Source organism: Notolepis coatsorum, assembly GCF_963971535.1.
Source record: "Notolepis coatsorum genome assembly, chromosome: 9".
NCBI classification, from domain to species: domain Eukaryota; kingdom Metazoa; phylum Chordata; class Actinopteri; order Aulopiformes; family Paralepididae; genus Notolepis; species Notolepis coatsorum.
In genome coordinates this window covers 114,784,575-114,809,379 of record NC_140173.1, presented here as the reverse complement: position 1 = coordinate 114,809,379, position 24,805 = coordinate 114,784,575, and the positions used below count along the sequence as shown (strand labels likewise).

At 44.8% G+C, this 24,805-nt stretch overlaps 1 protein-coding gene across 1 annotated transcript in view; it reads left to right on the top strand.

Moving 5' to 3' along the window:
* Positions 1-14,582, top strand: part of ndst2a (N-deacetylase/N-sulfotransferase (heparan glucosaminyl) 2a) — a 69,510-nt gene extending 54,928 nt beyond the window's left edge. The window contains exons 10-13 of the mRNA XM_084321631.1: positions 4,016-4,186; positions 5,162-5,271; positions 12,294-12,396; positions 13,700-14,582. Coding sequence (XP_084177757.1) covers positions 4,016-4,186; positions 5,162-5,271; positions 12,294-12,396; positions 13,700-13,825 — 510 coding nt within the window. The 3' untranslated portion in view covers positions 13,826-14,582. The remainder of the gene's footprint in view (positions 1-4,015; positions 4,187-5,161; positions 5,272-12,293; positions 12,397-13,699) is intronic.
* Positions 14,583-24,805: the final 10,223 nt, after the last annotated feature.

Below are 24,805 nucleotides of genomic sequence, written 5' to 3'. Positions count from 1 at the left end.
GAGGCAAGTGGTTCTCCCGGTTCCATTGAAGCGCGTCAAATATCCCTGTGGACCAAATGGACATTGGATGTACCAGATGGCGATCAAACAATTGGAATATTATTTTTGGAATACTCCCGATCATAGGTAAGGACGATCTGACGTACATTTTTGCTTGATCCTGCAATGCTCTTAAACCGATCGGGCTGATAAGCGTTTTTAGTGTTGAATACGAATGCCGTTACTGACAATCAAATAATCAGAAACGACCCCCCCCCCCCCCCCCCCTTCATGCATTCATGATGGAACATAATACCTATGATATAGATTTGATTTTGGAATAATAGCATGCTGTACAGGCAAGAAACGGCAACGTCTATAGTGGAATTGACGTATACGGCTATAACTCAGCATTTCGGGAATTACCCTAGGCCGCTCTAAAACCATGCTTATATTCACCACGGTATAACACAGGAACGTATGGATGGAAACCATTTTTCTTTTTCACATATTGAACGATAGATAGGTGATGTCAAATGGGCCATAGTATTGTATCCATAGCTATAATATAGATTAGAATATAGTTATATCTCTACAAACAAGGTGATGCACTCCTATCTTTTAAAGCGTGGCAGTGCTAGAGCGGGGCCCGACTAATTCTCGGCGGTCAATGAGTTAACAGGCGCCCCAAAAAGTGGGCATTTTTGTTTTTGTTTTTGAGGACTGCCTACTTTTTTTGCAAACCAAAATACTATACTTTATACTTATAGCACATGCATAAGCCTGGTCTCTTTTGAAAGATAACATATAACATTCTGAAGTTTCTGATACAATAAAGAAAGATCACTTTTAGTGCTAATGAAATAGATAGGTCTGAAGAACTGGAGTTGTAGAAAAACGTTACTCACGTTTTTCTGTAGTAGTTGCAATATCCAAATATAGTATTTCCCAAAAATTTGTATGAGCTGGAAAACACCCTGGATCCATAGCCTGAAGTCTTATGTAGTACATGTCTGAATTTCATATAAATCCGTTCAGAAATGAGTGATTAGGGGCGATTTTGGTAAACTATGGAGGAGAAAAAAAAGCTCTCCAGTAAACCATTTCCTCATTGACTTCAATTAATTCTGCGTTTTTTTCTCTTCCGGTTTTCGCTCATGACTTTTCACCTTGATTCCTTATTCACACATCCCGACATGGTGTATCATTGGAAAGCCACACCCAGCTCCCGTTGTTATTTGTCGCATGTCCTCCCCACCTCTCCTCCCGTTCGCCCTCTCCTCTGTCGGTCCTGCGTGGCCAATAAAAAAAAAGCTGTAAAAATGCAAAAAAAGGAAAGGAAAGGAAAGCCACACTCATTAGGGCTTTAATAATATATATATTGTATTTAAAAAATGCACACCCAACTCAAAACTGTGATCGTGTTTGCCGAGCATGTTTTTCGTCCGGTGAAACACAGAACTGTGATCGTCGTTTCAGATTAGGTAAAATAGACATAGAATGAACCTTACCTTAGCCAAAAGGTATTCCAAGAAGAAGAATTCCAAGTGATCGCATCGCCATTACCAGTGTATATGTCTATACGTTCGTGGCAATCAATGTGAATTTCTGTTCAAGCGGGAGGAGGGGCCACTACCAAGGGAAAAGGAAAGTGAGGCCGTGTATCAACCCCAAGCCATTGCAGTTCAGAAACTGACGATACTGCCACCTGGTGATAGTCGATCGGCATTGCAGTTCTAGTGTGTGGGGATGTGCCAAAATGATGCAGATCGCTCCGGGCAAGTCTGTAGAGCGGGGATCAAAGTAAAAAGATCAAAGATCCAAAAACGTAATATCTCGTTTTTGGCACTCAACGCTTGTCGAGCAAATGCGTAATTTTCCGTTTTTGGCACAGCATGTGTTAAGAGGTTAAATGGCTGTGGTGTTAAAGTTCATATTTTGGTAATTGATTAATATAAAGTAGACAATAGAAAAGAATGAGACACATAAAACAAGTAGTCTACTATAAAATAGAATATAACAGACCTTTCTTTGTAACTACTGAACTCCTCCTTCCTGAGGATCTTTCTTTTATTATACAGTGTATGTTAGAATATTTTAAAGGGATAGTTCTTGTAACTGAGGGGTTACAAAACCCTGACTGTATTAAAGATTGTGATAGATTAAACCACTGCTAGTTATGTACTTTAATTACTGGCCAGACAGTACATCAAATATAGATGGTGAACACCCACAAGAACACGGCATTGACAAAGAAATAGTAATTTATTATTATTAGGCAACGTTAGGTTACAGAATGAGAATTAGGGTCGCGCTTGTATGGCGAAGAATATACGTAAAGTCAGTCAAGAGCATGAGTCACTAAGAATAGCAGGAATCCTACGATGGGTCTAAGTTGACACCACCTGTCGTATAGTAGCAACTATATAGGGCAACACTGGTACCGACTGGAGACAATGGGTTCCCTCCGGGGGTGTAAGGCCTGGAGGGTAGAGGAATGTTCGGGTACTCCGTCTGATTCAATGAGGAATAAAGAGACTCCAGGTACAGGAGTCGGTCCTTGTAAACTCCCTTGATCAGCAGCAAAGTAATAATTGTAATCCAGATGCTCGACAGCATTGATGACAGCTAGCCAGCCCCGTCCACGAGGCCGGCCCGAGTTGTAATCCTCACGAGGTTGAATCCCAAACGATAGTGGAAATCAACGATGCTCTTCTCCGGGTACCACGTTCCAAATCAATATAATCCAACCAGTAATGGTTCTGCAATCGCCAACACCGATTCTCCTGTGTACATGTCCAACGGTTCTCCGCCTAGGACTCCTCGGGTGTGGGCGACGTATTTAGGCCACACAGCCTGGTTAAGTACACTAGCTAAAGACACGACGAACCGCTGGGTAATGCTACACACGAAAGAACTGTGGCCGCACGATATACAATAAATGAACGACTATTTACTTCACATTAGATTAAGTCGAACTCAACGTTACTTCATTAAACTCTGACACTTTTACCATTCTATTCGCACACGGTTCTCAATGCTCTGTTAGACGCAAGGTTGCTCACTTCACTGCACGTTGACTCGTGAAGGTGGGTAAGGTACTGAACGTAACTGAATTGAACTAAGCTAAGCACGGTGTGCGCACCTTGCGCTGTATTTATACTTAAGTGAATATCTAGTCCCAACCTCAGTCCTTGTCTGGTATCACTACGCTGACTCCGGGCATGTTCCGACATGCCTGCAGTTGTCTTTGAACTTGCCGTTGGGGGCTTGCGCGCTGGCGTCTGGGGGCGCTGTCCAATAGGAGAGCGAATATTACTCTGGTCTGAACGCAGGTAAAGGGATATTCCGTGTATATATATAAATAATATACAAAGTATATCAAACAATAAAGGTAGATTCTCAGTTTAATCTGGCCCTTCACAACAGTTCTGATTTGTGGAACCCTAGCTCTATTTCTTACTTACCAAGAATGATGTTAATCAATAGTCCTTTCTCAGCACAATCCTAGCTTTAAAAGCCAGCCTCTTGTGCATAACTAGCTTTCAGTAATTCGCGGCACCAGAGTTTCCTGTAGACTCGTCTGCTTCTACTCTCTAGAACAAAATAGATCTTCTTTTTAAGTGCAGAAAATAGGACAAAGCAGAATACACCATAACCCGACCATCTCTATCCCCGATCAGTCCTGAGCCCAGTGATGAATAACTCATTCATTGGAGCCACTACTGTAGCTTAAAGAAAATGGGCTGAGTCCTTCATTCTGCCAGATACTGTGTGTGAAGAGATGAAAGGGGCTCAATGCAGAGGAAACTCCACACTGCCTCTCTCACAGTATGGTGCCGTGAGAAGAGTTACTTTTTTCTACTTCTCATTTTTCATCTGCTGGGCCGGCTAGCTTGGTTTGAATGTAGTTATTATGTGGCTATAATGGTGTGTGTGCGTGTGCGTGTGTGTGTGCGTGTGCGCACGCACGCACACGCCTGCCAGCATCTGTGGCTGTCTGTCTTTATCTCTGGCTGTCTGTCCATCTCTCCAGCACCAGAGGGCCCACCAGGACCCAGCGGCCCTCAACAACAGCTTCCATTCGGTGGTGACGTCAGGCCCCACGGGCCCCAGGGACCTGCTCACCCTCCAGAGACGCTGCCTTAAACCAGGGGCCTACAGCACACACCTAGAGCGCTGGCTACGGCACTACCAGCCCAGCCAGGTAGGATATGCTACACATTTACAACACGAGAGGTGCAGGCTCAAGCCTGATCTATGCTGTGGTGCTTGGCACTTTAGACATCTTGTCACTCAACAGAGAAGAAGGTGTCGCTCGATGTTCATCATTTATGCTTTGGTGAAGGTTTCTGTTGTCTCCATGGTAACAAAACACGCCAAGTTCCTGACTGTTGGTGTTTATCTCCTTTGCCAATCTTTCCACGGTCCCCTCCATGTATAAACATGCTACAGATGCAGCACTGAAAATTCAAACCACTTCTGCTGCTGGTCTGCTGCTCCTCTGCCACTATAGAACTGGCACTCAGGTGTTATATTTCGGGGGATGGTGGCTAGCTCCCAAAGTGAACAAAGGGAGGGTACTTAACTTAAGTGCTGCCCCAGGGAGGGGGTCGGGGGCTACTGCCCTCAGACCACCAAGATCATTTTTATATGGGCAGTCTGACTTGGGGTACTGCCCATATATTAGTGTTGCAATGCCTGATAAGTAAACAGTGAAAAATGCGAAGGAATCGGATGGAGCTGGCGTGTTTGGGACGAATACAAATTTAAGATGAAAAAGTCTCCCCAGCCTGTGGGAGGCAGTGGAGGTGTGAAATCTGGCCCGGTCCAGAACAATAGGAGTCACAACATCAGTTTGGAGTGGAGTGGTGGAGGAGTGGCAGAGGAGCAGTAGAGGTTTGATGTTGTAGCTACAAATAAAAGCTAAGTGAAACCACAAGTATACCCATGGCTTTGGTTGGCATTTCATCCATTCACACTGTGTGACAATCTATGACAGTGTCTGCAACATAACACAATTCTGGAGGTGCATCACATCAAGGAAAAGTGTCAACACTTTTTTTTCTTTAGAAAATGCATAATTTTTGTTGGTCAGCAACCCTAGTGGTAGGATAATTGTTTATATAGATTGAAGACATAACATTGTGTGTGTGTGTGTGTGTGTGTGTGTGTTGTATAGTTGCATATAGTGGATGGAGCCCTGCTGCGGTCCAACCCAGCGCTGGTGATGGAGGGCATTCAGAGGTTCCTAGGAGTCACTCCCATCTTCAACTACACACAGGCCCTCACGTGAGTCCTCTCACCCAACACACACATACTCCGACAACCAACACACACACACATACTCCGACAACCAACACAGTATTAGTATTGCTATCCGATTAATCATCGCTCAAACACACACACACGCTCTCTCACACTCGCTTTCTCATGCTCGCTCGCACACACACTCTCTCTCAGTCGCTCGCTCGCACACACACACTCGCACACACTCGCTCTCTCATGCTCGCTTGCACACACACTCTCTCTCAGTCGCTTGCTCGCACACACACACGCTCGCTCGCTCGCTCGCTCTCTCAGGCCATGTCCAGACGAAACCGATTTCGGTCGTATCAGTCAAAGTATTTGATCTGGGAGCATGAAGACGCTATTTTCTGAAACCGGGTCCCAGAGTGGGAAATTCTGAAGACGCTCCCCTTGTGTCGCCGTCTTTACAAGCGATACAAGTCTTTTCCTGAACCAATTATGTGATAGCCCACCTCTCCCTTAACCCGCATGTGCAAACTCAGCCAAACATCTCAACAACAATGGCATGTACAGAGTAGTTGCGTTCGTGTTACAGAAGCTATTGAGCTTGATCTGGCTTTTACAGCTAAATGTACTGCGCCTGTACACCGTCGACAACAGATTGACATCTCCCTTAATCCACATGCAAACCCAGCCAACAAAAAAAGAAACATGATGCATATTATGTCTTATATGTCCAGATATGTCCTGGCTAGAAGTGTTTATTAAACACCGGGAGGCTACTGTGATGAAATACACGTTACTAGCTAGAGATTAGCGTCACATAGTGGGCCTTTTTCTGAAAACCCAAGTAGTAGCCAAGCACATACTGTTCCATAGCATACGCCTTTAGTTGATCATGACAAATCCTCTCTTACCTTGATGATTAAAAAGCCTCCATAATTTAGTAAATAGTATTCCCATGGCTGGTGTTGAGCTGTAGCCAGCCAGCTAGCGTTGATGCTATTCAATGCTATCAACATTAGCTAAATAGCCAACCAACTAAATACAATAGACAGTGGTATCCTGAGGTAACGTTAAATACAGACAACTTTTGCTACAATAAGACAGTGGTATCCTGAGGTAACGTTAAATACAGACAACGTTTGCTAGTCGAAAGGACTGGACACAGGGACAAGTTAAACATCAATCAATTAATTTAATACAACCGGTAGTTTGAGCTGCGCGCACCATATTATATACGGCTTTGAAACGCTCTCTCTCTCTTGCCGATTAAAATCCTCCTCATCATTGATTGCTGTAGGCTGTAGCTGCATTTTGTGCATGTGAGCCGCGGTCTCTCTCTCTCCACTCCTTGGGAAACTAGCGTTACGTTAGCTCAAAAGCACAGAACTGGACGACAAAAGTTATTCTGCTAGCAACAAAACAACGATAACACTTCTGGCCGGGGGGTTTCAAAATAAAAGAGCGACGTCTAAAACAGGAAAGACATTTATTTTGTAAATTTGTGGCACACACGATTTAGTTTTAACGGAAACCTTTTTTTTAAATGAAAACGAAAAAGATCAAAATCGTTTTCGTCTGGACATGGCCTCATTCACACTCACTTCCAAAAACCCTGCGCTTCCTAGATTAGGTACTATATAAAGTTCGATTGAGTTCACACCAACAGCAAACCGCACTATGCTCCACTTTGAAAGGGACAGAGTCCCAACTTTAATCAACAGTATTATGGTGTTTATACGTTTGTTTAAACAAGTGAACGTCCTCCGAGCTCTCTCTCTCTCTGCCTCTCTCAGCGCTGCGAGCCAACTGCGCTGGAGCAGATCAGGGGAAAACTCCACACATAATGGGCGTGTCTGCGCTGGTATCTCATCCACGTAATGTCCTTAGTGCAGCGGTTGCCAAACTTTTTCAGCTCGAGACCCAAAAGAGAAATTTGGTGTTTTCCTGGGACCCAAACTTACAAAAATACATCATGAATTGCCATAACATACATTTATAAACTACTGATAAAGAACACAACAAACCATGAATTTCAAATGTATATGAAATGTATTTATTTAATTATAAAAGTACATCACAGCAATAATCAGAGTGTAATGTTTAGGGCTGTCTTAAATACTTCAAAGCTTCGAAGCTTCGTTCGATGAGCATGGGATTCGAATATGAAAATTAAATGTGATAAAATCGTTTTTTTGCTAAATTAACTCTGCCTCTCTTTGTTAACTACAACAAGCAATGCTGTTTGTTATTTAAGATGAGGTCGGACTAGCAGTCTAGCAACGTTCAAGACAGGGGAGGGAAGAATTGGATAATACGAAATTGGGATGCGTGAATACTTTGGGCAACCAACATGTCCTTCCGCGATGCTCTGATCGGCCAGCGATCGGCCAGCCCTCTACGCTCGTTTTCCCCCTACTCCGGTAACCCGCGCATGCGCATTTTCTTTTGGACGGCACTCACACGCCAAGCGAGGCTAATCGCGGAAATGTAATGTTATGTTCGAATCCGTAGAATACATATTTATCAAAACAACTACTAGATTCACTCATAACGTTATTTCGCGTGACAACACAGCCCAGCTGTCAGAAACTGTACATTGTAAGTAACGTTATATAATGTTATTTCGCGTTTTTATTCATAACGTTATTTCGCGTGACAACACAGCCCAGCTGTCAGAAATACATTGAGGGGGTTTGAATCACTGTACATTGAGGGGGTTTGAATCACTGTTTACACTCCCCACTTACTGTACCATGTTCTACATATAGAACCTCATCTTATGCACCGGTTATTTCGCGTAACAACACAGCCCAGCTGTCAGAAACTGTACATTGTAACGTTATATAACAACGTTATATAATGTTATTTCGCGTTTTATTCATAACGTTATTTCGCGTGACAACACAGCCCAGCTGTCAGACATACATTGAGGGGGTTTGAATCACTGTACATTGAGGGGGTTTGAATCACTGTTTACACTCCCCACTTACTGTACCATGTTCTACATATAGAACCTCATCTCATGCACCGGTTTGAATCAAAGCCCTATCGAAAGTACTCAAGCTCTACTGTCTTTAACTATAAATGTTTACACTCCCCACTTACTGTACCATGTTCTACATATAGAACCTCATCTCATGCACCGGTTTGAATCAAAGCCCTATCGAAAGTACTCAAGCTCTACTGTCTTTAACTATAAATGTTTACACTCCCCACTTACTGTAGAACATGGTACATGAGTATATAGTATATAGGGATGTTGCACTTGAGCACCACAGGTTTTACAACGCAATTATTGTTGTTATTATTTACAAGACTGGGCATTTATTTAAAAAACATACCCTAACCACATAACAGATATTTAATTAATTAATTAACAGGCATGTTCTGCAACATATATCCACTCTTGAACAATGAAAAACTCCTTTTTCTTCTATTTACAAATAAGAGCAGCTCTGAAGGCTCACGTGTCCCATGGGATGTTGCACTTGAGCTATACCCGCTTATTATTATTAACCAGCGTTGCTAATATGGGCTAATATGGCGTGTTCTGTGATGCAATTAACCAGGGGGATTATCGCGTGTATTAACCTGGGGGAGCCTCATGCGCATGCGCGGCAACGAGCACCTGGGGGGAGCCTCATGAGGGGGTAAACGAGCGTAGAGCGCTGGTATTCACGAAGGAGAGCGCTGGCCAACGCTGGCCAATCAGAGCAACGCGGAAGGACATGTTGGTTGCCCAAAGTATTCACGCAATTGGGATGGGAGAAAATGGGGAGAAAAAGTGGATTAAAAAAAAGATGAGGTTGGACTCGGCACTGACAGATTTGTGTTCATTGTGCTGCTTTTATAAAGCCTCAAATGACGGCTTACAATATTTCATGAAAGCAAAGTGTTTTGTTTGTCTTTTAAAATGTTTAAACTTTACAGCACTGAAAAAGTTGAACAAAGTGCTGTAAGTCCCACAACATAATTTTATTTTTTAATATAAAAATTACAATATTTTTTAACGTTTTTTTTATCTCGAAGCTTCGAATTAAAATAGAATCTCGGCCCCGAAGCTTCGAATTCCAAAAAAAAATTCGAAGGTCAGGCCTAGTAATGTTAAGTTTCTCACCACCTCATAACACATACAATTTTGTAACACTTTTAAATTAACAAACATGTTCTACTCTCCTTTCTATTTCTCACCCCTTTTTAAACTCCATTTCTTACCCCCTCCCTCCATCCCTCAACCTTAAACCCCAACATTGAGCAACATTCTCATTAATTTGTACTGACTTATTAAAAGATTCTACTGAACTGACATCATGCTAGAAGGGGTATAATATTTCATCTATGGCACAATGAAATCTAATGAGAGGTATGTGGCTGGTTGAAGTTTTCAACCAGCAGATCTATTCTGGGCTTGGTTTTTGAAAGTGCTATTCTGAGGTCATGCTGAGCATTTAGTCTGTTTCTGTATTTGTTTTTCAGGTATGCTAGAGTAGAAAACCCAGATTCACATAAGTATGTGGTGCCAAACTGAATCAACACATCTACAGCTTTTTTATAAAATAAAGAAAATTTATAATTTTTTATATATATATTTTTTTTAATTGGTGACCCAATAAAGTTTTGGAAACGCTGCCTTAGTGGATAGCTTGCAAAGACGGAGCAGATACTGCGCGCAAACCCTGCACAGTTAACTCTTTCACGGCCAACAACGTTTATATACGTTATTGGGCGCCAACCGTTAACTCAATCAGCGCCAGACCCGAGGAAAGTCGGGTTAACTCGCCAACTGTTCAGCACCAGACCCGAGTATAGTCGGGTTTTCATCGTTATTTCTTTTACTCGATATTTTTATTCATTTCTCTCACACGGACCTCGGGGTTACCATGGGGAACCACTCTGAGATCGCTAGAGTGCAATACCGGCCGCATCCTGGTAGGTGGCAGTATCGCCCACCCTTCAAAACCTTTTTTTCACACCCGGTGTTACGTTTAATTCACTCCGGATGCAGTTTTTTTGGTCAGGCGAGTCTAGCGGTTCACTCGATGACATTGAAACGCGTCCAATGCCCCGATGCATGTGTTGTGGTGGATTATGTTGGCGACACGATGGACACCAATACTGGAAATCGCGATCAGCGAATTGGAATATTCTTTTTGGGGTACCTCCTAGTGAAGGTAAGGACTCTATGACATCAATCCTGCTTTGATTCAACCATGCTTTCACATCGATCGCAACGACCATGTGTAATGTACTCCAGAACGTATGCCGTTGGTGACGATCAAAGCATCAAAAAACGACCCCCCCCCCCCCCCCCCTTCATGCATTCATGATGAAACATAATACCTATTATATACATTTGATTTGGAAATAGCGTGTCCAGGCGAGCAACGCCAACATTTTTTGTCAAATTCACCCGTACTGTATATATACAAAAAACTTACTGTATTTGTATATATATATACTGTATACGTTTTTGGATAGTTTTTCCTTTTTTTTCGATTTTAATATTCTATTCAATGTCACGGACCTGTATGTTGCCGTTAACTCATTGGACGCCAGAGGTTGCTGTGGTCGTATGGCCGTGTGTGCCAGCGCTTTGTTCAATGGGGATAAATGCAGTTTGCAGTGCTAAAACTATATTAAATATTATAGCTATGGATCTAATAACATAGTCGATTGTCATTGAGTTTCTTCTGGTCAAGATGCAAGAAACAGATAATTTTTTCATCCATACATTTCCGTTTTATACCGTGGTGAATATGAGTATAGTTTTAGAGTGATTCTGTGTAATCCCAGGAAACGACGCCAAACAGCGTTTTACTGCATTTCATTATAAATCGTGCCATTTCTCGCCTGGATCAATAATCAATCTGAAATCAACGCTAGATTATCAGTATTATGTTTCATCATGCATGCATGAAAGGGGGGGGGGTCGTTTCTCTATGCTTCGATCGCCACCAACGGAATACGCTACACAGTACATTACAGACACACGCTCCGATTGCGGGGAAAGATGATCAGATCAACGCAACATTGATAACATATAGTCCTCTTACCTTGTCTATGATGTACTGCAAAAAGAATAATCCAATTATCTGATCGCCATTCCAAATACTGATCGCGATCGTGTTTCCAACGTAATCCAGCATTGAACATGAACCCTCAGTCAGTAATCAGTTATAACCGCTTGTCTTGCTGGAGTATTTAGACCCCGCCCGCACGCCGCAGCTCGGCCCAGACAACAAGCCACATTGTTTCAAATGGAGTGCAATAGCAGCCGCAAGGCGTTAGGTGGCGGTATTGGACGTTTGCAATCTCAGACCCATTCCCAATGATAACATCAGGCTGGATGGATGAATTATGAAGGGAAATATCGAATAAACTTATCTCGGGTTTGGCCTCGAATGAGTTAAAAGGCATACTGGGACTCCGAGTGTGCAGTACCGGCCAGATCCTGCTAATAGGCAGTATCGAGAGTGCAGTAAATCCTGTTCCAGACCGGGTGTTACGTTTAAACCGCTCCGGGCGCAGTTTTTTAGTACAAGGAAGCCTAGGGCTTCACTCGATCGCATTGAATTGTTTTCGGGACAATCGATGCATGTGTTGTGCTGGATTATGTCGTGGACCAGATGGACATCAGATGGACCAGATGGCGATCAAACAATTGGAATATTCTTTTTGGCATACCCCTGACGTCAATTTCAGCTTGATCCAACAATGTTTTCATACCGATCCAGCTGATCGGCGTGTGGTCGGTAATAACGAATGCCGTTACAACGCCAACTTTTCCATGATATTTACTAGGGAAGAGAATGGTTTTAATTTCTGCAGCAGTGTAGCGCAATGCGTATAGGAAAAAACACTGATGTGTATATCTGACTGCTGTGTGTCTAGTGTTGCCAAGTGTTTGATAATATGTATATCTGACTATCTCTTTTGTATCTTGACCCTTGACCCCTGACCCTCACGCCAACTGTGTGTTGTGGAGAGAGAGAATTGGATTTGCAGTAGATGAAATTGTTTTGTCTCTCTCTCTCTCTCTCTCTCTCTCTCTCTCTCAGGTATGATGAGAGTAAAGGGTTCTGGTGTCAGCGAGTGGAGGCAGGTCGACCCAAATGTCTTGGTAAAAGTAAAGGCAGGAAATACCCTGAGATGAGCCCTGAGGTAACAGCACCGCCCTTTGATTCACATTCTGTATTGACGAGTACTTCAGATGTGCAACCATATAACTGTTTTAAAATGTCAGAGGTTCTCAATGTTTTCAAACTTTATTATCTAAAGGTGGTAAGTTAGAGTTCATTAATAGCTACAGACTGTAGAAGTTGAGTACTTTCTTGTGATATATCACATTCACACTCCCACACAAGTGATTTGGATTTGGTTATATGGTTCTTCAAGAAGCTTCATGTATGATTCTCCCATCACATAGCAGCAGGTTGATTCTTTGTGTACATTTCCGTTCTTCCATGTAATAGAGGCCTTTCACAGAATTATTTTAATGCAAAGTTTTCCGCCATGTTGGAAGAAACAATGGCTATGTGTTGATATTTGAGATATAGATCAACTAAAAAAATTTGTTTATCTTATTTCACAGTCACAGCTTCATGCTTCAAGCTGCTTTCAAGCTTTTCCAGTGTTTTACCTATTCTACCACCGCACAGAAATTAGGCATTTTCTTTTGAGAGTGGTTACCAATGGTTACAGGCAGCCATATTGGAAGAAGGAGAACTACACAAGCAGTCTGTGCAAAGCTGATGGATTGAAATTCCTTTCTGACAATTCATGAACAAAGAAATTGTACTGTCCTGTCAACTCGTAACTAATGTGTCTCTTCACTGGCCACAATTTGATTGACAGGGATTTACAAACAAGGATGACCATTTTTCTAGCATGCTAGCTTTTTAATTATTATTATTATTATTTATCTTTTAATTGGTCAAGGCCAAATTGCCTTCACCGGCCAACATTGATTGATTGATTGATTGATTGATTGATTGATTGCTCATTCCACAGATCAATCCATTTACTTGTCCATTGCTAGTATTTTAAGTTAGTTTCAGCTAACTTACTGTAAAATTGTCCTCACCAGCCATTTGAACAGAGGCCTTTGGATTAAGTGTGGAGTGTGTATCAGCCATCTCTGATATTAAAATGAACCTTAATTCTTAATCCTGGAGGGTGGAAAAGATATACGTGTCTATTCTTCCATGATATTTTAGTATTCTTGGATACAGGGAGAATCTGTCTGTCTCTTTAATGTCTCTTGTACTGTTGGAGCCATTATAGAAGCACAAATTCACAGTTAGAAATCACAGGCCATTCTGTTGAAGTTCTGTACTTTACTGTCATTTGGTTGAGTGAAGCAATGTTTTATGCAGACCTCCTCTGACCCCATGTTTATCTTGTTTTCCTTCTGTGCGTGCGTGTGTGTGTGTGTGTGTGTGCGTGCGTGTGTGTGTCCGTCCAGTCACGTGCCTTCCTGGCGGAGCATTACCGTGAGCACAACATGGAGCTGTTGAGGCTGTTGAACAGGCTGGGTCAGCCACTGCCCTCCTGGCTCAGAGAGGAACTCCAGAGCACTAGCTGGAGCTGAGACCACAGACCTGGACTATAGACTAGAGCTATGGGCTGGACTTAACTGGACCACACACTCACAGACAAAAAGGAACAGCATTGTGTCTTCTGCCACTGGGGCTGCTGGACCTTTCAGGCTGGCCCAGTGACGAAAGGTGCAATATTGTACCTTTTTTTCTTCTGAGAGTGCAGGCCCCAGGGAGAAGGGGCGGAGGACTGGAAGAGCCCCCATGTCACCCATACTAACACCCAGTCGTTACAGAGAAGTGAGGGTCGGAGGAGAGGGGTAGAGCGCACCCCCCCCCCCTTTTTTTCCTCTTCCATGACAATGGACTCCTCCACCACCTCAGATTGCCATTGGAGCAAACCTCATGGGAGGGGCATTATTAGCCCCTAAAGGGGGTGCGTGTCACTGGTTGGACAGTTCTACTGACGGAAGCCCCGCCCCCATCCTCATCAGATAAACACACATACTGTACATCGTCTTCATCCTGGATCATGTCAACTTCTCTCTGCTCCTGGCAGCACAGCGGACTGATGCCAAGATGTGGAACGTTGAGTGAGAGTGAGAGAGAGACAGTGGGAGGGCCTTAATGTAATGGTAAACTCCCACTTTCAGGAACTGATCTTGCAGGATATCCTGTGGATATGGAGCGCATGAATGAACCTGTGTTCATGTGTGCAAACAGACACAGAAACACATATACATACACACATCGCAAACACACGTCATTTCTCCAGAAGAATGATTGTAAAATGTTGTACATTTTAAAAAGCTGTTGTATATTTGGGGGGGGGGGGGGGGGGGTGACAGAATAAATGGCAAACTGAACCAGACAGCGTATTGGAGCGTTTCTGAACAGAGGCTGGGGTGATTGGAGGGATGAGGTTGTCAATCACAGACTACAGTCCCTCCTCCCTTTTGTTTCTCTCAATCTCTTCTTCTTTTTGGCTTCTTTCATACCTCAATGCCTGTGCAAAGTGGCAAGTAAAGCCACTAGGGTCAAATCATTTCTCCAGAAAGGTCGGCATGGAAACCCATACTAACCATATGCACTTTCTCCCTCAGTCTCATATAGGTACTCACCCTCAGTTAGAACCGTTTTTTTTAAATGCTTAAAGGGCCGATTAAAGGAGAAAGAAACCGATGACAAGAATGATTAAAGTGGTGTTATAGATGGAGAGAGAGAGAGAACAGGAGATGTGTGTCTTAGCCTGTGAAGTGTCTGTCTTATCCACAAGCTGCTGTCTTGTTTTGTTTTCTGTTTATTTTGTATAAACTAAAATTAAAAAAGCCCAACGTTGTATCATCTCTAATAAACTCAGAGCGGTTGGAAAGAGAGGGTTTGTGGTTGTCTTTTCTTTCCTGAAGTGAATACCCACCACTATACACAACAACTTACCCTAAAACACAATTCATAATTCAATACAACATAACTTTATGATGCACACATGATGGAAATGTGTCTTTGCTCAAACCAGGGACATAAAAATACCTTATGACTCGATGACATTTAAAGGTAGAATCTGTAATGCTGTCGAACAGCGACCTCTAGGCAATAGTGCCCATCTTGGTATTGCACTTTCACAGTATAATTTCTCCAGACCTCTCTTGGCAGAGACTGAGGTGAGGCCATCAATGGCAACCCTCCCCTATCCCCACTCAACTCCAACCCACATATCAAACCAAACAAAACGAAGGTTATCCTATAACCCTAGTTATGTGAATATTATGATCGTTCCGCTCGCCTTATGGGATATATTCGTTGTCCGTGCGCCTAGTGCACGTGCGTTGAAAAACTTCTACTTGCACCTTTTACATCTACCACGGCTACACCCATTCCGTGTTCCATAAAACACAGGGCGGGGCCGCCAACTCACCCTTCCGAGTCTGAATTTTACTTGAGAAAAAACAGCCAAGGGTCCTCAGGGCGTGAAAGCGGAACGCTCAGATAGTATTCACATAACTAGGGTTATAGGATAACCTTTGTTATGTTACATTACGCTCGCCTTATGGGAATTAGAGGGGGAGCGGACGCACAGCCACTGACGGATGCACCCCCTGAGGGCCCTTACAACCATCAAAACGGGGAGGGGGGTCTCGTCCTAACGATGAGCGGGGAGATGGAAACTCTGATCCAATATGCGTAATAGGGAACAGCCACCCTAGGACTCACAACGTGAGTGGGACCGCATGTAAAACACCCTGCGGTCCACACCCACACACTCCTGCTAGCCCACCTGGTGGCGGGATGCAGGAGAAGTCCCGGTACTCAGGACTGCATGGGAGACAGAGCCCCCAGTCATGTCCATGAGGTAAAACCTGACAAAAGGGCCCGGGGAGGACCAAGAGGCCCCCCCAAGCAGGGCAGCAGAAGCTGCCACTCCACGAGTGGAGTGTGCCCTGACGCTCGCGGGGGGAACCTATCCGGCCAAAGTGTAGCAGAGCGCAATGCCCTCGCACAACCAATGTGACAGGTGTTGCTTGGACAGCGCTTTACCCGCGTTAGGGCCACCGTAACAGACAAGTAGTTGACTGGTAGCCCTGAGGTCCTGTGTGCATCTAAGGTACACCGCCAGCGCACGGACAGGACACAACAGGTGAAGGCTCCTCTCCAACTCACCCGTGTGAGGGATATAGCCGCGGCATATACCTTCACTGTCGAGGCCGAGAGCCTAACCAGGATAGACTGGAGGAAGAACAGAACCAAGTTCAGGGGACATGATACCGGGTCCAGGCCCTCAGCCTCACACCACTCTTAAAACATACGCCACTTCCCTGCGTAAACCACGGTAGTGGACGGAGCTTGCAGGTTCTGGATGGTGTTAATCACAGTAGTGCTAAGACGCATCCCCTCCAAATTCAACCTCTCAGCAGCCAAGCCATTAGAGGCTGCCCCAGGACAGGCGGTTGAAACACAGAGCTGTGTGCCTGAGAGAGGGCCCGCGGCGACCATGGGATAGGCCACGGCGGGGCCACCAGGAGTTGAATTAGGGCTGGGAACCACAAGGCTGTGCCCCGGTCCGGTGCGACCAGGATCAAAGTCCTGCGCTCCTGACGTACCCGACCCAACGGCTGATTTATCAGATATATGGGGGGGAACGCATATAGTATCCCAGGCGGCCACGGGTACGTCGAGAAGGCATCCACTCCCAGAGGGGTGTTGTCCTTCCGACTGACTGAGAACCACAGGGGGCACTGGTGGGACTGACTGCTCGCAAACAGGTCCACCGCCGTCTCCCCGAATCGGTTCCAGATCTGACTATGTCTGGGACCCCCCCCGTGACATCAAATCGGCGCCCACATTATCCTTGCCGGGAATGTAGAGAGCCCTCAGGCTGCGCAGATTGCGAGATGCCCACAGAGTCTGACCGCCGCCTGGTGGAGACGGGGCGAGCGCACTCCTCCCTCCCTGTCTGTTGATATATGCTGACGCTGTGCTGTCTGTCCTGACCATCACATGAGGGCAGAGCCGTTTGAGGACTAGAAGCACTGCCTCCAATTCCAACACATTGATATGTAGGGTAGACAGAGCAGGCCAACTGCCTCCTACCGCGTTGGTCCGACATGTCCGTCCCCCCCCATCCTGTGAGGGAGGCGTCTGAGAAGACCGTCACGTGCGACGTCCTGCTGCCCATGGAGACCCCGTCGGTAAGGGTCCCCGGCCTCCTCCATTGGCTGAGGTCCCCTATCACTGAAGTTTCATGTGCTGCAGAACAGGAACCTGCTGAAAAACTGTTTGTAACTGAGTCAGGCCAGTTTAACCTAACCGTCTCACCGCAACTGTACTAACTGTACATTGGAGGGGGTTGGGTTAGGACATTTACTGTACATTGGAGGGGGTTGGGTTAGGACATTTACAGGGGCGTTTCGAATTGCAGTCTCCCGTAGGTGCTCTTTGAGAGTGGTTTTGAAAGTGGGTAGTGATTCACATTCCTTTACAGCTTTGGGTAGGGCGTTCCACATTGATGTGGCATAATTGCGAAACGTGTTTAGTCCCTTGTTTGAGCCGAATCTGGGTTTAACATGATTTGTTGAGCTTCCTCTGGTGTTGTGGTCATGGTATTCACTGACCTTTGGGAAGTATTTTGACATGTACATGGGTACCTTAGTCGTATAGTGTATCTTGTAGACCAGGCCCATTGCAAGTTGCTGTACTCTGTCGTCTACTCTAAGCCATCCTAGTTTGTCAAAGTGGACAGGGGTGAGGTGGGTTCTAGGAGTAAGGTCAAGCAGTAGTCTGACCAGTTTGTTTTGTGATGTTTGTAATTTTGTTTTTAGCGCCTTTGAGGTGCTTTGGTACCATGAGGTGCAAGCATAGTCGTAGTACCCTTGAATGAGTGCTCCTGCTAGAGTCTTCAGGGTATTCTTGTTTACCAGAGAGGAGATCCGGTACAAGAATCTAGTTCGTTGGATGCCATTTTGTCAAGCTTTTGGAAAGATTTGCCTCTAGGGTGGAACCCAGGTATGTAATTTCATCTTTCCTTGTGATAATATTGTCACCCACTATTGAAGACATAATGTTTGTTTGTAATGTTTGCTGGAGCCACTTCATCCAGAACGGCACACCCCGTTCAGAGAGCGGACACAGACACAGAGAACAGTCCTTTGTAGTTTAATTAGGATCACATGCTTGAATGAGAGTGATATCTCAGAGTGGTTTTCATCCAGTTTGTAAGGCTGGATGAACAATGAGTAATTGAGTGAATGAGTGGTATTTTATTTCATGAACGCAGTACGCACTCTCTCACTAGGAAAGCAGACAGCAGTGGAACACATGGGCGGCAAGATGGCTGCTGAATTTAAACCCATTAGGACCTCTGGGCTGTCCAGAGAGATGCCCGACTATAAATAATAGGACCCCTGGGCCGTCAAAGAAGTGCCTGACTGTCTGGCAACATACTGTTTGTGTTATTTTTATTTATTTTTTATTTTCTTTGTGTTTGTGATTTGTCTTGATGTGTGTTTGTGAAACTATAAAAGCTGAAAATAAAATATTATAAAGAAGTGCCTGACTGGAAATAATAATACACAGCATAACAGATACTGGGGAATTTACAACACCCACTGTAACAGAGAAGCTGTTGGTTTTGCTGAGTTTGTTATTTGATCAGAAGAGAATGGACTCTGTTTTACCCAGGTGTAATGATAGTTTGTTATCAGCGAGCCAGGTGCAGATTCTGCCGAGTTCTGAGCTGAGGGTTTTTTCAACCTGTAACTTGTTCTTGTCGGAGACCAGCAGGGCTGAGTCGTCCGCGAACAGGAACAAGTTGCAGTCACAAGCTAACGAATTAGGAACAGTAACGGTCCTAGTATGCTTCCTTGTGGAACACCACAGCTCACTGGGAGGGGGGGGGGGGGGGGGGTAGAGTACCGTTTACCTCTATCTGTTCTCTCCCCTCCAGGTAGGATTGCATCCAGCTCACTGATAAACTATCAAAACCAATTGCTTTTAGCTTTTAGCTTGTCAATCAGAATGGAGTGATTGACAGTGTCGAAGGCCACCTCTTGTTTGATGTGGTCGTTCAAATAGAGAAGGCATGTGTCAGTGGAGTGGGATGTTCTGAAGCCAGATTGGAATTCGTAGATTAGCTTTTTTTCCGCAAGGTACTTTTCAACCTGTTCGTAGACAATTTTTTCCATGACTTTCGAGATGGAGGTAAGAATAGAAACAGGGCGGTAGTTGCCTGGGTCTAATTTGCTGCCTTTTTTATGCAGGGGGGTCAATCTTGCAATTTTCAAGTATTTGGGGACATGTCCCTGTTTTATTATGGTTTATTATGTGTGATGACTGGGGTGATGGCGGCTGCTGAGTCTGAGGAATTTAGAGGGGATATTGTCATGGCCAGTGACCTTGTTAGGTTGGAGGGCGCTCGGTTATTTGAGTACCTCATCTGTTGTTACCATTTCCAGTTTGAAGTCGTCTTTGCGGACCCCTAGGTATTTTTTTTTTTTATCCACTTATCCACTCTTTCTATTTTTCTCCCATCCCAATTACCCGATGTGCCAATTCTCCCCTCCCCTGTCTTGAACGTTGCTTGCATATGCCCCCCACTGGCCGGTTGTAGGGAGGATAGAAGCCTTGCATCATGTGTCCCCTCCGATACACGAGGAGGCAGCCGGTCACATCTTTTCACCTGCCAGTGCGGACTCTCATTGGCGAGGTGTAACGTGTGGGAGGCTCACACTACCCCCGCCATTAGTCTGCTGTGCAGGCGTCCCCAGCCGACCTGTAGGAGTCGCTGTCCACAACGTCCAGATTACCACCCATCGACTTCCACCCGCTAACTCTGCCAATTGAGTTAGTATGACGACTGGCCCAAGCCGGAGGCAACGCCGACAGCCGGAGTCGAACCTGGTGTCACTTGCCGGAGTCTAACCCAGTGTCACTCGAGCGCAATGTCCGCTGCGCCACCCAGCCGCGGACCCCTAGGTTTTTGTAGTATGCTACTATGTGTTCTACCCCAAAATGCCCTGAGTGGGATGGTAGTTTATTAACCAGTGTTGTGGCTATGTTTTTTTTTTTTTTTTTTTTTTTTTCTTTTTTTTTTTTTTATTGCAAAACAGAAATTATTAAAAGTCAGTACTCAACACATAATGCATAATGAAACTAACAGTCAAGGTGGTTAAAATTACATGAAAGTACAGAAACAAGACAAAAAAAAAAGTCTATAATAATATTTTACCGTATACAGTGTATATCCAGCGAAATTAACAATTATACAAATGCTTATATAGGACATACCCCTAATACCTATTTTCTAAAACCCTACACACATATGCTCCAGCTCGAACCCCCCCCTCCCGGACCCCTCCTTGGATAGTACCTCCATTATCCCTCACTCCTAACCAGACACTACCATTATAAGCTAGCTTTTATTCTCTCCACCACTTCTACCCACATTGACCTTTTGGATTCGTTGAGACCCAGAATTCTTGCTGTAGATATTTCTTGATATATCACATCGAGATATGTAAGAGACCAAACTTTCCGGCACATTTTTTCCGGTTGAAACCAGCGTGATGCGATCAGTTTTTTTAGCTACTGTGATACCCGATAAAACCAATCTCTTTAGCTGTGGATTTACTGCAAACTCAAAAACATCATTCAAAAGCAATACAGAGGGGTGTACTGGTATATTCCAAGATACGAGTTTTGATAATTGATGGGTCACATCTTTCCAGAATGCCTTAACTGGTGGGCAGTCCCAATACATGTGCATAAATGTCCCTTCGTCTCCATTTGTACATTGGGAGCATTTTGAGTCTTGTTTCAGGCCCATTCTGTTCAGTCTTATAGGAGTCAAGTATGTCCTGTGAATATAGTTAAGATTGATTTGTTGATGGTCCGGGTTCCTTGATGTAAGACGGACATTTGCCCATGCTTCTTGCCAATCAAAGTCACTTTCCAGGTCTGGAATATCCCTCCTCCAGACAGTGTCTAGTTGAAGGGTTTCATACGAGGACGTTAGTAATTGATAATAAAAACCTGATACAAAACCTCCCAATGTTTCTCTTTCATGTTGTGGCTATGTTTGTAAAGAATATGTTTAGGTATTTTGCCACATCCAGCTTGTCTGTGATGAGTGTTTTCTGTCTTTATGTTTGTAAATCTGGTTTTTAGTTTTTTGCTGCAGCCTAGTTTTTTTGTTTTTTTTTTCCACTTTTTCTCCCATTTTCTATTTTTCTCCCATCCCAATTTCGTATCGTCCAATTCAACCCTCCCCTATCTCGAATGCTGTTTCATGCCTCCCACAAGCCGGCTGCAATGTGGACGTGTAAGCCATACATAGCACGAGTCCCCTCCGATACTCGAGGTAGCAGCCGTCGCATCTTTTCACCTGCGCAGCGTGATCTTTCAGCGTCAGGGGTCTGTGCTTTGGAGGGACGCCGCCCCCATCGCTTCTTGATTCTACTGCGCAGGCGCACCAACCGACCTGTAGGAGTCGCTGTCCACAACGTCCGATCCCCACCCATCAGTTTTCCCTCCCCCTAATACTGCCAATTGTATTAGTACGGACGACCAGCCAAACTGAAAACAATGTGGAGAGCTGGGATCGAACCCAGCGTCTCCAGCATTGGTGGTGAGTGCCTTGCCCACTGCACCACCTAGCCGCCCCAGCCTAGTTGGTTGTTGAGTTATTTCCAAAGTTCACAGGGTTTGTTTTTGTTTTCCTCAGTTTTGTCATTGATGACATTATTTTTTGAGGATTTGATCGTGGTGTTTACATCGTTTCTTAGTCTGTTTCTTTGTATTTTTAGTTCAACCACGTGGACTTGGAGTTCACTGTTTGAGCTTTTGGAAAGCTTTGTCTGTCATTTATGAAGTTCCGAGCATTTTTTGTCTCTGGTTTTCATAGCTGTTACGACCCCTGTGGGTCTAAGGGTAAAGGGCTGTAACATAAATGTTGGTTGATAGAAATGATGTACCAGGTTTGTAAACACAATGATATTTATTGATAAACGCAAAGGAAGCACAAGGGTGAGCCAAGGCCAAAACAACAAACAAACACCACTATTCTTCAAATAAACCAACCTAATCTATGTGTAGCAGGGTGGATTATCCCTGCTTCGTGGGAACGGTTGCTGGCAGTCACAAGGTAGCTGGACACAGTAGAGCTCCGTCTGACTGCACCCTCGTCTTTCGGCCTGGAGCGTCAACCTGGGACCCGGTAGTGGGAGTGAATGGGGCCCGGGATTTACCAACCTGGTTTGGTACTCTGGTCCTCCTAGCTTCTCCAGGGCGGTCAGCAGTACTCCCCAACTCGCTCTCACTTCCCTGATTACCTCCTTGGGCCCTCCCACACCTAGTGACTGATATGCCTAAATAGATTCGTCCCTCCCGCAAGCAGTACCCTCCCTTGATGACCACTAGAAACCTTACAATGAAAAGGGGAGAGTTGGGTAGGAAGGGGTTAATTGTATTAACGTTACCCACACCAAAAGAGTTGTTAAACGGCTCATGAATGGACACGCACATAGAACTCCCATCTAATTCTTTAATGCTAATTGTACTGGTTAATTACAATGATTTAATGAGTGATCAAACGGACTGAAGTCCCACTATAGTTCCGTTCGTAACTCAATACCTCCTAAACACGTATATTATACACCCACCTCTGGGTTAGTATCAGGGATAATATACCTCAATGTGTTTGACTCATCACCCACGTCTGGGTCAGCACCCTGTATAATACCTCTGACAGGCTTTAATTATACGGCAAGAATAATACCTCTCTAGGCTTTATTTATAATGCACCAGGTCTGTAACCTCCCCACAGGGAAAGGGTTCATTAGATGGGAAAATATTATTAAAGAACAAACACGTTATCACACTTAAAAGGAAACCAAAAATGTGGGCCCACTGTACCAGAACAAAAGTCCTATGCTAATGCCGGCATGTAATGTTTGGGGTACCCCTCTAGGAACTGTACCATTAGCTTCGCCCGCAGGCTGCACCACACTGTGTACTGTGTAATAGCTCCGGAGCATTGATGCTCAATTGTACTCAACCCAAAATGGCGGCCGAGCCGCACCACCACCGTCCGGGTGGCAAGATGGTGTCGAACGCTCTCGTCGCAGGCGCCAGCAAGTGGGGCTGGAGCAGGGGCAGTAGTGAGCTGAGAGCGTGTGCTGGGTATTGGCGACCTCTGCCGGTCGGGACGATCTCCCGTGTTGGCCTGAAGTCAGCCGGTGCAGAACGGTTGTAGACAGCCGGAGCAGACTCGACGGCGCGCATTCATAAGCTTGCCCTCACTCACACTGAAGCTACACTCTGGGTCCCAAACAGCCCACCTGCTACACGATTATACTGTGACGCAACGTGGTTGACTATACCACCGGTCGTCTTCAGCGCCTCGCGCTAGGGTTGCACTGGAGTCGATATAGCCGTTAGCCGCATGCTAATTATACCGTCACACTGCTACTGTAACCCGACAACTATGGATGTCAGTCCTGTCGCTCAGTCTCTCTTACTCACGCACTATCACGGATACTCCTATGATAACCCGTCGCTCGCTCCGGCGGGGCTCTCAAGTTTTAAGTTTCTTTAATAGTTGTCATACAGAAGTACAGAATACTTTTATACAAAATGCTTCTTACTGTTACGCTCCAGAGACTGGACAGAGACTGGGGGTTCTTTTCCAAAGCACCTCCCGTTGCAGCTGCGACCGTTCACAGCAACATCCCAAGCAGAAGAGGCTCGCCTTCCCTCTTCCGTCCCCATTTCCTTTTCCCCCCGGCTCTCTGGTACGCTCTCTGCCTGCCACCGCCCCCTGCTGGTCGCCAACTAGCCACACAGGGAGGCTGGGTGAGTGAATATGGTCCAGCGATACTGTTCATAATCCATATTCCAGCGAGTAGAACAAGGAGGAGCCTGCGTCATTGTTCGAGGGAATATTAATGGAAACTAATTAGAATGTCTTGGTGCACAAAGGGGAGATAAAAGGCAAGTCAGCACATCTGAATAATAGGCATATTTTCAGGTTGCTACATATGGTAAAAGAAATGACATTACCTAAACTACCCTTACCTAACCAAAACAGGAGAAAACAATATCCAAATGAAATGGCAGCTCACCCCATCCGTGCTTCCTGAAAAAGAGGGAAATAACACACATTAGTATATACAAGAATGGAAAACATAACAAAACAACCTAAAGCTATCAATGCTCTCTCTGTGGCCATACACACACAAAGGCAGTTTCACAAATACAAAGGCCAATAAACAAATGCAATATTGTCAAAGTCAAGGTTACAAAATCACACCAGGCCTAGCCGCATGCCAGAGAGAGAGAGTGACTGAAGTGAGAAGCCATGTTTTAACAGGGTGTGGTGATCCATGATTGGGTGGTGGGTGATGGCTTCTGATTGGGTCTTGGATTCTTGAAACCCATCCACCAATCGGTGCTGTGCTGCTATGTAGTCTACCAATGGAAGGGCAGGCATAGCAGGGACCAATGGTGGAGGACGGGTTCTGGCTGGAGGGAGGAAACAAAAT